Below are 14,003 nucleotides of genomic sequence, written 5' to 3' on the forward strand. Positions count from 1 at the left end.
ACCGTCTCGTTATTGTCATGAAAAAAAGGTTCGGCAATGAAATAAATTCGTCATTGTTCACGAAAACAACACTGATTGATATGACTGTTACAAATCTTTGAAGTGACCAAGGTGATGGATTTGAATCAAAGTGATCCAGGTGACATGGTTTAACAGGCAGAAGGTAATGGCATTCTGTAGTATGCTTTTATCTGGAAAAACTGGGTTTTCTGTTGCATTTTTTCCTTATTTTGGCCATTTGTTAAAACATGTTGCAAGTTACATTTATATAATGACTCATTTATGATCTGAGGGTATCAGAGTTTTTAAAGAACCTGATTTCCTGTAAAAACTCAGCCATTAGAGAGGATTCCACTCTCTTCTCTTGAATAACTCATCACTAGTCTGGCAATGTTTTGGTTACTGTCCATCTAAACTGTTGTGCTGTTTAATCAGCTTCATCCTAGCAGACAGTACTGTCTTCTCATAAATATGCTTCATTAAAAATTAGTGATACACTGGAAGCCATATATCTCCATGCCATCACTCTGCCTACATGTGCATTTCAGGTCATGTGTACCAGGGATGTCCAGTTCTGGGGCCTCATTTATCAAACTGTGCATAGCAAAGCAAACTACAGGTGGCGTAAAAAGCAAATGCTGCACACTTCAACTTTCAGATTAATCAAAGCGTGCGCACACACATCCTACACCTGTTTCCATTTATAAATTAGAATCAACTCTAAAGCAGGCGCAGGTGAGGGAACGCCTTCCCATGCCCACATGGTGGCTATAAATAGTCAGGTGGACACCTATAATACATATTCAGCACATCATTTGCATGATGGGTCGGGAGGGAAAACGAGGAAAGAAGTGGAATTTTTCGGGGTGTGAGAATGAGATCCTGATGGACCATGTTGACAAACGTAAAAATGTTTAATTGGTGGGCACGGCGTGGGCATTACTTGTGTCAAAAAGGCAGAATAGTTGCAGCAGGTGGCTGATCCTGTCAACGCATTATCAGAAGACAAGACATGCCAGAGGCATTTCAACATGCAGCTGGATATCTCAGTTGGTAGAGCATCCGTCTCCCGTGCGGGAGGCCGAAGTCCAATTCCCAGAGTGGTTAATCGCTTTGGAGGAAGCGTCTGTTAAATGACAGCAGTGATGCTGGTAATTTAGTCATATGTTTTAATTTATTACATTAATATATATAGATACATCTGAGGTTGGTAGCATTTTATTTAGTGTTAAATAATATTTCTTTCTAGTTGCTTGGTGCTCCAGCTGGGTGGGTGGGGCTGCAGCTGGGTGGGCGGCTCAGAGGGACACAATCATCGCTATTAACCAGGTGGACAAGGAGTTACGGGAAATAAAGACCGTCTTGACAGAAATTGGGACAACAGTTTAAAAAGCATTGTGTAAGAATAAATAAATAAAAGGAAATCCACCTCATGTGTTAGCGTTGCATAACTTCTCTATGCTCCAGCTTCCAGTCTGCGTCCCGTTCTGCTGAACTGCTTTCTGAAATGCTGGCAGCAGACTGTCACCTTATTTAGCTGGATGTATTTTATGACATGTAAGTTTTGTTTTACATTGACAGAACATATTTTAGTGGTTGAGGTTCTTATTAATAACATCTCCGTTTTTCTTGAAAATCCAGTTTGTTTGTTTTTTTTGTTTTGTTTTGTTCTTTTTTAGCGTGCGCTCTTAGGAGAATTAATATCAAATGTGCGTCTTTGTTCATTTCTGCAAACAACTTTAATATTTAACATGTGGTGTGAAAGGTAATAGTGGATTGTGCACAAATGTCTCACATTTCACATCATTTCATTGATTTTATTCTGTACCATTGGTGTCACCGTTTCCCGTTTCTTTAGATTATGTGCGTACACCAGGGTCAGAGTTGCTGTGGAGGTAGGAACATTTTCCAGCCAAGTTTGGTTTTGATAAATCGTAAAAGTTGACTATATTTGGCGTATGCCAGTTTTTGTTCCTATGCAAGCTTGATAAATGAGGCCCCTGGTCCTTGCAGGTTTTCGATGTTTCCTGCTTCAACACACCTGATTCAGATTGATGGATTATTAACAGACTAAAGGCAGAACTTGACAGCAAGTTGTTGAACTATGCAAACAATTATCTATACAAGACTAAAAAATGTGTGTTGAAGTTTGCTTTTCCCCAAATTGCATGTTGTAAATGTATTTTTCTTTACCATATAAAGTTATTGTGAAATCAATTCCCACTTGTGCCTTCTATGAACATCCAGCCTCATAATGTTGCCCACCACTGCTTTCTTCTCGCTTCATAATAATTTGGTTAATATCCCTGCTTTATCTCTGATAGATTTTGGTTTTTGTTTATTTGCTTTTACAGCCTTTTAGTCTCGAGATGGACTTTTTTTTTTTTCTTTTGCTCTGAGTGCTCCTTTGATGACATTTTATGGGTTCTCAGCACCAGCGTCATAATTGAAATGCCACATTTGGAATTCACTGCAGACATTTAACCTGCTTAAATGATGATTAAATGAAAAAAGAACAATAAACGCATGTTTAAGACAGCTTTTGAGCCATGTCCAATAACAGTTGACCTCCGAGAAAGAGGGTTATGCATATTAAAGAGCTGTAATTCTTAAACCATTTCTTTAATTAGCATGCACACACACACACACACACACACACACACACATATATATATATATATATATATATATAACTTGACTTGCTAAGGTTTCCCTGGTTTTAATTTATAAACTCGTAATGATATGATGAGAAGTTAAAGAGGATGTGGCTGCATAATTGCTATTGTTTTTCAGATGATGGAGCTTGGCTAGCAGTTTATCATGCTAGCACTTCCTTGACCTTCTAAATGTGAATGTGCAAAGAGGTAATCCATCATATGCGGAGGCTTGCCAGTCTTTTAAAAGGTTACCGTATATTTCATAACTTTGGGATCACTGGAAACATTAGGTTAAGGCATGGAATTTTCTTAGCGATTCAGTGTCACAAGTAAAAGTTGTTGCATATGCATGCATCCTTTTTTTCTCCTTCCTGTTTTTCATGTCTCATAGGGCTGATACATTAACACCCACTTGCATGGTGATTCCTGTATCCTCCTTTCTCGTTGGTATTCTGTATTCGTGTCCACACTTCCTCCCGGCCTGAACCCTCTGAGTCTGCGCTGGCAGATAAAGGCTTGTCATACATACACTTCTGGGCCTGCAGAGAGCGGAGTCCAGTGTGTCTGTGCTGTCATATACTAATGGCCAACTCTGCACCACAGCATGGTAGAACTGATCTTTTCTACATCCCTTCTCGCAGTGACAACTTAGCAGTTAGATGTGTTGGTGACCTGCATGTATTTAACTATATCTGCTCCAGGGAGTCAGTTTGCCTCTCAGCTCTCATATCTCTTGGGCAGGATCCTAAAGTGGTCAAAAATAGTCACAGCCACAAAAGAGAGCCACAAAGGGAAGAGAGGGGAGAACGTAGGACACTGCAGGGCAGTCCCTCTTCCTCCTTCCTCTCAGCAGCCTCTTTAGTGGCTCTTTTGTGTTTCCTCTGTCATATTTCCTCCTTTAACAGGGTCTTTCTGCAGCACCAGACAGCCCACAGAATCCACCACATTAGAAGGCTTGAAATGTGTGATTTTTTTTTTGTTTTTATGAGTTGAAGAAGTATTTTGGTACTGTAAGTCTGCACGGTGAATATGGCTGATAGTATAGTTATTCTTTGCCTTTGCAATACATTTCCCAGTTTAATGTCTTGTTTGTAAAATTTACTAGAACATTTTACTCAGCCCTTCACCACATCAGATTACTATGACTGGAGTGAACTACAGCTCCCCTTCCGGCTTTACCCTAAAATGATTTCCAACAATCTCTTTGCTAATTTACTAATTTCTGCATGCTTAGCCAGAGTCACATTTTAGCTACTGAGATTTTAGTGCCAAGAATGTGAAAAAAAAGTCAAAGCATCTAGCATGCCAATACTGAGTCCTTGTCAGACAGAGAGTGGAGGACAGGCAGGCAGAGACACACAAACATTTAGACACACACAAACACACTTTCTGGCACCGGCCTCATCTTGTTAGCACAGGCTGTTACAGTTACATCCTGACTGTTGCTGCTCTCTCTTTCTCTCTTCAACACATGGGCTGTTTTTAATGCACCCAAACGATATTCAGTAGGTGGGCCCAGAAGCAAAGCCAGGATAAGGAAATGGCTTCACTTCTCAAAGTCATTTTTGTACATTAAAAATATCCCATGTTTTGTTTTGTTTTTTTTTATATTTTATTTGATGCCTTTCATCTTTAAATGAGTATATTGAATAAAGGCAAAATGAAGCCAGCTGGAAGGCACCTGTTTGATTGACAGATTGAATTAATTGATGGTTAAATCTTGACACGTGAAATTGTGGAAGATCCAAGCCAAAATCCAAAGATCTTATTGTCATGTATGACACAAAAAGCCATGAAATGATAAACAAACCTGCAGAAAGGTAACATTTCATTGAGGCGTGGGGGACAACAGGCTCCCGAAACGTAAGAGAATGGAGACAAGAAACCACTGTGACAGAGAACAGAGTCCAATAGGAGATGGATGCGGAGGAGAAGGGTGGTGTTACAAAAGATATGTGTTACTCTGTGCAGCAGTACAGAATTATATCTTAGTCATCAGTTGTGACCTTTGGAGAGGAAAAGTTGCATTTAATCATTAATTTGATTACTCTTTGGATTGAGTTGACTGCTTTTAGCTTTCATCAGTGTTAGTTAGCTAATCTGTAACCTTCAGTAAAATATTATATTTTGTCCCTTATCCACCAGAAAACAACAAGTTTTAGATGTGTTCTACTTTTAAAGGCATTCTCCCTAGATAAAGAGGCTTTGTCTCTTTCTAAGTGTTTATTTAATAGGGACAGTGCACATTAATGAACATGTTTTCAGTCAGTGACAGATGTAAACACGCTGGATTATAGCAACAATGCTAATTTGCATCCATAGTCCCTAGGCAGGTAACACAAAAACATGACAAGACAATGGACAGGACAATAGATCACAATAAGAGCACATCACAAGACAGGACATTATTAAGAAGTTAAAAGTCAGTGGTTACAGGACTGGTCTGCTTTAAACCACTGCCTGAGCTGAGTTTTGAAGGTAGATAATGTTGGACACTCCCTTATGGAGAGTGGAAGACTGTTCCAGCTTTTGCTAGCCTTTACAGAAAGAGCATTTTGTCCAAAGGCTGTTTTTCTGTGTGGGACCTCACAGTCCCCTCTAGAGCAGGCCCTGGTCCTAAGACCACTGTGACCCCTTTTTTTTTTAAGAAAGTCAGACATGGGAGGTGGGGCAATGGGAGCTCTTGCTATTTATGTTGTTGCATTTAAACTAGCCCATCATGCAATTTGATGCATGTCACTCCCAGTGCCTCTTACCTGTTAAATGCTGGAATAGGCTTCAGCCTACCCGCAACCCGTAATGAACTAAGCGGTACAGAGAATGAATGAATGAATGAATGAATGAATGAATGAATGGATGGATGAATGAATGAATGAATGAATGAATGAATGAATGAATGAATGAATGAATGAATGGATGAATGAATGAATGAATGGATGAATGAATGAATGAATGAATGAATGAATGAATGAAAGGAATAAACCACCTTCTTTGGCTACAGAAGCCCTTTAATATCACACTTTGTCAGAGATAAAGAGATCTAATAACTGATTCCAGAAAGAGGGCTCAAAATTAGGTTTGGGTTTCAGTTTTTGGCTCTGTGAGATCCTACTGCTCTCCTGTGACTCCTGGTGGTTTAAGGCAAAGTTTAAAAGCAGCTAATGTGAAGAAATCTAACACAATCTAATGTGAAGCGATGCAGTTTCTGTTTTAACTCGGTGATGGACTGGTGACCTGCAGAAAGGTGTTCTCATGCCTCTCACCTGATGATGGAAGGGATAAGGTCTAAGGCCCTCACAACTTTAACTAGACAGAAGCCATTTTGGAAAAATAATTAACATAAGTGTCAAATAAAGAGCATGAAATACTAAAGCTACAAAAAAAAAAAACCATGCTGTATACTGGTCCCATGTGCACATGCAATGTTAAACTTTTAAGCCTTTCCTTAGCCATTCACAAGGCCATTTTTACAATACCTGTATATTGCTTAGCTTAAAAAAACAAACAAAAAAACAAACAAACAAAAAAAAAACAACAAATAAAACAGGGGTCTTATTTCTGACTGCATCTTTCCACCCTCTTACACCCTTTTTTAAACAACATCTATTGTCTTAATGTGCTTGTATACCAAAGAACGCTGCTCATTTCAACATAAACTTTATAATAAATGTCAGATTTTGTGGTTTTAATTTTCTTCTCCTCTGGTTAAAAAAAAAAATCTCAGTCTATCTGATAGTTTCTCATAAAAGGAACATTTACTGACATTTTTGTCCATTCTCAGCCATGTTAACACTTTCTATCTCAGGCAATTTCTTACATAAACTAACCAACAACTTCGTGTTTTCTTCATTATACATTACGTGTATGATCAGAAGCCCATTTAGGTCTTCCATTTTTTCTCAACTAAATTAAGCAGCACAGTAGCTGCTAAATATAAGGCTGCATCTATGGGCAAGTTGTACCTTCATCTGTTCGCTGTTTGGTGCCAGGAAAATCACAAACACATGGTCCATTTCAGCTTTTTGTGCTGAATGGATTATGGTTGTTTTTGACTCAGGCAATAGAGACCTTATGTTTTTGTTTATTTCTTTATTTCTTAATGATGGTGCTAATAATACATACTTTACCCATCCTAATTGGGATATTAAACTATGCATTTTACTTATCTCTAGTAGATTTACTAGAGAGCAGTGGACTGCCATATTTCATCACTTTTCCCTGGCACAATCTTGTCAATGTGTAAGGCTGCAGTCAGGAACAAGGTGTGTCTTTTGTAATGAGATAATTAACTTAATATTTCCTGGGACTAGTTTGTGGGGGGTTTTTTTCATTAAATTTTGATTGCAATAAAAGCTAAAAATAGGTTTTCTTCTTAGTGTTGTTTAGTTCCATATATCCATTGAGAACTACATCAACACACTACATGGAAAAATCTGGATGAACACCGCATATTGAATCTGACTGGGTAAAATCTTTAAGACTCTGGCATTTATTAAGAAAGATCTTTTTTGGCCTGCAAAAGAGCTGATGCTGTGATGTCCAGCTTCCAGTGAAGTGCATTATAATTAAGCTGGCTGCTCATCGATGAAAAGAAGGAACGCAACTTAGTGCTTTCATTTTACCAAAGCTGTTGGACTGAAAAGTGAGTTGAACCATGCAAGAACTGAATTTCTGAAGCTTTATGCACTATTATGTTGTGTTGTATTAAACATTTAAGTCATGATACCATCTAATATTAGATAAAGTGAAAGTGTTACAATTGTTACTGATAGATTGTGATTTTAAAGAATACCCTTCAGATTTAGCATGCTAAGAAGTTAGCATTCATGGATGACTTATGCCTGTGCCATGTACATTGACATGGACGGAGTTATGCTCACCATAAAATATTTTTCAGACCAGCAGAATTCAGTTTAAAATTATTCTTTATAAACCCTAAGTCGGGCTATTAGCTAAATTAGCATGAATACTTGTAACAGGGGAAACCCAGGCATGATATACTCCTTTGTTTTCAGTGCAAAACTATGAGAGTTATATAAAACTTCTTATCCATCTCCCAGACAGAAGTGAAATAAACACTAATATTGAACTATTTCTCAAAGGTTTTTACACACATTAATGAGGGAAAGATGCAATGTGTAAAAGCACTAAAAATCAAAGCTCGGAGGAAAGAAGTTAATCTGTAATGAGGCAGGACATTGCACTGCTGTTAGTAAAAATGACGTCAACTACATTTTCAATAAGCGCTGTAGCCTTTTAAGGTCATTCTTTGAAGTCACTGTGTGCTGCAGGTTGTCCTGACTGGGATTGATTTGCAGATGGACAGGGTGATAATGTTAAGCTTGTTGGCAGTATCAGCCGTTATTACCATTAAGCTCCTTCAGTGCTTCATGCTTTCACAGCCTTTTGCTTCTTTTTCTCCTCCTGCCTTTGATTTTGTGTGCTTGTTTATTCCCACTACCCTCATAATCATTTTTTTTCTCTTACTAGACGTCATTATCACCCGTTCTTGCCTGGCATTACGTTTCATCTACCTCAACCTTTTCTCCATCTTTTGAATCCATCTGCCCATCCTCCATTAGATCCTCTAAGGTAGCCCCTTATTTCTATACAGGAAATAATCTTTAATGTACATTAAAAGTGTATGAATTTGTGTAAGAATATGTGAAGTGTGGAGTGTTTTCACTCATTCACTGTGCCAGACTTTGTCTAAATTTAGATGTATAAATCCCTCACAGGATCCCTTGTCTTAATCAAAGAACTGCACTGACCTTCACAACTCCCCAACTCAGCTAGAAACATTAAGTTAGCATTAGTGAGGCCTGTCTCATGCCAGTATCTGGTTGCTGTCTGCGGTTTTCAGATTGTTTTCTGTGACCTTGGAAGGAGCTCTAACTAGATAGAGAGGTTTTTGAATCTGTCCTTAACTTTTTTTTTATGACCAAGCATTTTTTTTCTTAAAGAGTGTCAAGTAGGGGGAACAAGTTGCTGTTTCCTTAAAGGTCTTTCATGCCTTTTGGATGACTTCGTGCTTGTCATCCACCCAGACACAAACTCATCTCTGTAGGTGTAGGTTTGTGTCAGCTCTTTAGTGTTAGTGCCCATGAGATACTAGAGACTCCTGCTCTTGAAGCATGAATCATCCATTCAGCGGTTTACACAAGCTTTTAAGTAAGCATGTGTAAAAAACACCAAAAATTTAGCTTTGTTTTATGAAGAATGCAGCAATCATGCTTATTGAGATTTTTCTGTACCACCAGATACAAATAATTTTTATGGGTGTGGTATTCATGAATCTTCAGCGATAATAATTCTGATGAAGTTGATGGTTTGTCAGAAAAAATATACCAAAGAGATCTTATCACCATTTTTGTGCATGTAAAAATGGCTACGCTAAAGAGTTATGTTTGTTGTCAGGGTTTTTCGTTTTGTACTTTATGACATGATCATGAAGCATTTACATAAAAGCTGCCTAGTTACTAGTTAAACACACCTAAACCAATAAACTGTGTACATTAAACTACCGGGGCAGCAGTGGCTAAGTTGTTTCAGTGGTCATCCACTTGATTACTTTCCTTCGATGTATTAAATGGCCTGTGGTGAAAACACTCTTAGAGATCATCTTCCAGTCAGAAAGATGGTGGTTCCATCCCAATCCCAGAGTAGACTGGAGTTGTTGAAGGAGGCCTTAAAGAGACAGGAGCTAAATCAGAGCATTTCCACCAGAAAGAGGCAGGGGAGTTTTGCAGAAATACACAATATAATTAAAATGCTGATTTTTATCATACATTGAAGCATATAAACCTGTTCTAGTAGATCCTTCAATAAAATTGTGAGCTTGTAAATAGACACCTTAAAATCTCTTTGAAGATAAATATTTAATATATTGGTTTTATAACAGTATTCACAGAAAAACAAGCAAATCATCACATCTTAAAATATGTTTTAACCTAATAAATGGCCTGAACTGATTAGATTAGACAATGCAAAATCAAGTAATGGGTTAATATCAGCATTATTTGAAAAAGCTGTGAAACATAAAGCTGTCTCTTTTAACTTACATAATATGGTTTCTCTCCAGATTCTTTATATTTATCGGTATGAAGTCATCCAGACTGACTGGTCAGGAAAATGTAGGACGTAGCTGTGCTGCGTAGTTAAGTTCCGTTTGTTTTGGTGCAGACGTCACTGTTGGTTCAGATCCCTTCAGTAGCAGCATGAAGATGCAAGCACATCGATTCAGTGCATTAAAAGGGGCAATGAAAGCTTTAAGCGTGCCTGGAGTGATTCCTTGATAACGTCAGTGATAACAGGCTCTGAAATGGCTGAGAATAACCAACCGTCTGAGTGGTTTTTCAGCATTTCCTATCAGCAGCCATCTCTCCAGCTTTCAGTGCCTGCTTTTTCTGGTTTTACTGATGTAGTCGTCAAGCTGGAGAAACTCCCATGTCAGGCCCTGAAAACAGAGAGTAATAGAAGGTGTTAAATGTGCATGTATGGACACAAACAAATACAACTGTGTTTCATATATCATCAGATTAAATTGTTTTTGCTCATTTTCATGGCTTAATGTGGATTCAATTTGGTCATTTCCTCTATGAGATTTCTACTGTTAAGGCATGGACTGAAACATGGTGGTTCATGCCTTATTTAATCTGACTGTGTTGCTGTAACAACCCCCCACCCCCACCTCCCATCTCTTCTTCATGTCTCGCTGTTTCTTCCTCTTACTCGGTGCATAAAGAGAAGCTGCATGACTTAGCATAGAGACTCTCAAAGGCTGGGATTTTATTAGAAACCCTGCTGTTAATCCAGCAGATATAAGATGTTTTTTACTGAAGAATGTTAGCACACTTATAGAAATGTGATCTAAAGTGTTTGTATACTTTGGAGTGAATTTAAAATTCTGGTTCAGTGTCTTCATGTGACTAGGCTGAGGGAGTTTTAACTATTTATTTGCCTGCAAATCTCAACATATTGATTGTTTATCATGTTTCTGCTTGAAGCAAAGTAGTATGTGATATTAAACTCCAATAATAGCTAGGTCTTGAATTATAGCACCCGGCAGGGCTTTTTAGTTTACAGAAGATATCCCCCTCTAGAGTACTGTTTTCAAGCAAGTACTTGGTAATAATATGATAGCTGTGACAGGAACTGTTTAGTCCATCTCTGAAATAACAGAGCTTGTGCACTCCTTGCTCAAATCTACATCTCAGGTTATTTATTTAGTAGGTTATTTATTTAATTATTGTAATTAAAGGATCAAATGGTACTGAACACATTATTTTAATTGGCCTTGCTGGGCTTTATTAGAACAGAGATGCAACTTGAACCGAAGATCAGAGGGTCATGAGAAAAGCAGTTAAGGTTCATAGACTTGTGCAGCACTCACTTTTTTTCAGAGGTTAATCTTTAAAGTGGCTTAATTTATATTGTAGGTTGACCATAGTTTAATTTGTGCACTTTTACTTTGTACAGCATATCTGTATGTACATGGTGTGTATATGCATATAAACACAACTGTGCAGCCTGTTTCTTATGTTAACCACATGAAATGTCTGCACAAGCCATCCAGCCCCCTCTGACATGCATCAGTAAACATCTGTCCTATTACCATGCATTATGCATAAGCTTGTCTTTAAGTTCAACAAAATGTAAAAGCTTCCCATGAACTATCAGAAGCTAACCTGTCACAGTGTAAGTTGTCACAGTCTTATCTCAGATATTGTTAGAATTACTGTAATAAATACATTTTCAATTAGGGGTTTGTTACTGACATTAATAATTATCATGATATTAAAGGAATTAAAAGTGTTGTGTGTTATGTTGATAATACATCCAATATATGAGCTGAAAGACTCAGAATGTGATTGCATGCAGATTGGTATATGAACACTTTTAGCACAGTGCCTAATTTTCAGGTCATTACAAGAATTCAATGAGTATTTCTTTGCAACTACAAGGTCTGTTTGATTTTTTTAAGTGATCGTAATAGGAGCACATGCAAGATTTGATAACAGAGTAGATATCAATATGTGTTAGTAACGAAGAATAAATGAAGATGGCACACAGCACAAATGATAAAGTTTTCAAGCTTGCCTAAAAAAATTCTTTCAGGATGGAGATAAATATCTTTTCAAAATGATGCAGCTGTAGCTCTAAACTTCCATCAAATCAAAGTACAATATGTGAATGTTATCTCTGATGCAAAGGCCAACTCTGATGAAGTGAAGCAGAACTAAATTAAAGAGGTTTTAGTCCAGACAGAAAGGCAAGGGCTCAAAAACTGCCTTTTTGGCACAGTCTGGCCACCCATTGTCAGCGGGGCTCTACAGTTTTATAAGGTTATATAAAAATAAATAAATTCCAAGATGAACTAGTCTGATAGCAATATGTCATGATAATAATATTGTCATGGGGGATACTTTTTTCACATTTAGCCATGGGGATCTTTTAGCAGTATTTTCAACATGCAATCAAACAAGGCTCTTCACACATATTCGATTTCTATAAAACACATTACCATTGTGTTTGTTACCCCATACTAATTTCTAAACATTTTTTTTTCATGTCTGTTTTACAGAAAGAATGGCTTTGCCTGAACTGTCAGACCCAAAGAGCCATGTCAGGCCAGCTGGGAGACATGCCACCACCACCGATGGCTTCCCCACAGAAGCAACCTTCTCCTGCTCCAGCTCCTGTTCCCTCTTCCACCCCTCCACCTGCTGCTGTAGATAGCAAACCTGTAGTAGAAGCAACAGACCCAACCCCACCACCTCCTGAGACCAAGGTAGAGCCTGAAACCATACCTGATTGTGCATCAATTTTACCTAAACATAGTCCCCCTCCTGAGAACAGCCCTCAGGAGACACCACAGTCAGAAGAACAAAAACAGTCATTAATAGATGAGTCAGTGTCGGAGGATGTTGCTCATCCTGAACAAAAAAATCCAAATTCAGAAAATCTAGCTGAGAGTACTCCAGAAATCCAAGCAATGGAAGAACAGAACCGCTCTGAGGAAGTAGCAAAGGACCATTCTCATCCTGAGACAAAACTATCTGATTCTGATCAACAAACACAGAATACAGGTATTAGTGAAATCCCTGCAGTTGAGCAGCAGCAGAGTAGCTGTGAGCAAGCAGCAGAGGCTCATCCTCAACCTCACACAGTGATATTTAATTCTGTGCAACAAGCACAGAGCGAAATTGTCAAAGAAATCCCAGAGGTTCAGCAACAGCAGAATTCCTCTGAGAATATGACACAAGACCTTTCTCTCCCAGTGGAAGGTGAGACACAAAATCCTTTAACTGATGCAGTTTTAGAAAAGACACCACCCTCTGTTGACGTGGAAATAAAAAATCCAGAGATTACTCAGAGTGAGGTTGCACCTCCCCTGGCCGATTATGAAAAAGTAGAGCCGACTCCAGAAAAGCTTCCAGAAATGGCAACAAACTCAACTGAACCAACATCTGCCTCAATCCCTGAAGCACTCACACAGGAAACTCCTGTTAATGAAGCTCCTGTTCAGCCAGATTCTACTTTTGATGATGTGAAAGAGAATAAAATAACAGAGGTTTCACCTCAGAGAACACCATCAGGTGAACCCCTAGTTGTTGCAGCTGATCAAACTCCATCAGCTCCAGCAGACACTCCATTAAAGGCTGAAACAGATATCACTGCAAAACATGGGGCAAACAGTATAACAGCTATTGTCACAAATAATGTTTTTGCAGAAATATCACCAGCAGTAGAACCAGTAACTCCAGTAGCCCCTGTTGAAAAAGTTGACACTCCTAAGTCTGATAAGGCAGAGCAAGAATTAAAACCAGAGTCAGAAAAGTGTTTGGAATCTAAACAACTTCCCATTTTGGCTTCAGAACAGGACAGCAAGGCCAATAAAGAAGAAAACAAACCCATAGAAAAAGAGGAGCCTACTCCATGTAATACAGAACAAACCCATCCTCCTGTTGCTCCACCTAAAGGAGAAACTAAAGATCTTGAGAAAGCACAGGAAGAGACTACTAAAGAATCTGAGAAAGTTATTGATAAAGGCAAAATAGAAAAGGAAAAAATACCTGGGAACGCTAACGAGAAAACATCAGCTGAGATGAAAATGAATGCAGAAGCCTCCAAAGAGGTCAAAGCTGATGAACCAAAAGCTTTAGAAAAGAATGTAACTGACCAGAAAACAGTTAAAAAGGAGGATGGCCAAAAACCTGTGGAGGAGGAGGTTAATAAAGCAGTCTCAAGTCCAGCAGTCATTAGTACTAAAACAGAAAAAAGTTGTTTTGTAATGGAGACAAATGAATCAGAAAAGGCTGGGGAGCCAACTCTGACTCTCCCTGG

At 38.4% G+C, this 14,003-nt stretch overlaps 1 protein-coding gene across 1 annotated transcript in view; it reads left to right on the top strand.

Annotated features, from left to right (window-relative positions):
- Window positions 1–14,003, top strand: part of pcloa (piccolo presynaptic cytomatrix protein a) — a 63,994-nt gene that overhangs the window by 11,376 nt on the left and 38,615 nt on the right. The window contains exon 5 of the mRNA XM_041977778.1: window positions 12,241–12,447. Within this exon, the coding sequence (XP_041833712.1) occupies window positions 12,241–12,447 (207 nt within the window). The remainder of the gene's footprint in view (window positions 1–12,240; window positions 12,448–14,003) is intronic.

This window comes from Melanotaenia boesemani, chromosome 23, assembly GCF_017639745.1.
Source record: "Melanotaenia boesemani isolate fMelBoe1 chromosome 23, fMelBoe1.pri, whole genome shotgun sequence".
Taxonomy (NCBI): domain Eukaryota; kingdom Metazoa; phylum Chordata; class Actinopteri; order Atheriniformes; family Melanotaeniidae; genus Melanotaenia; species Melanotaenia boesemani.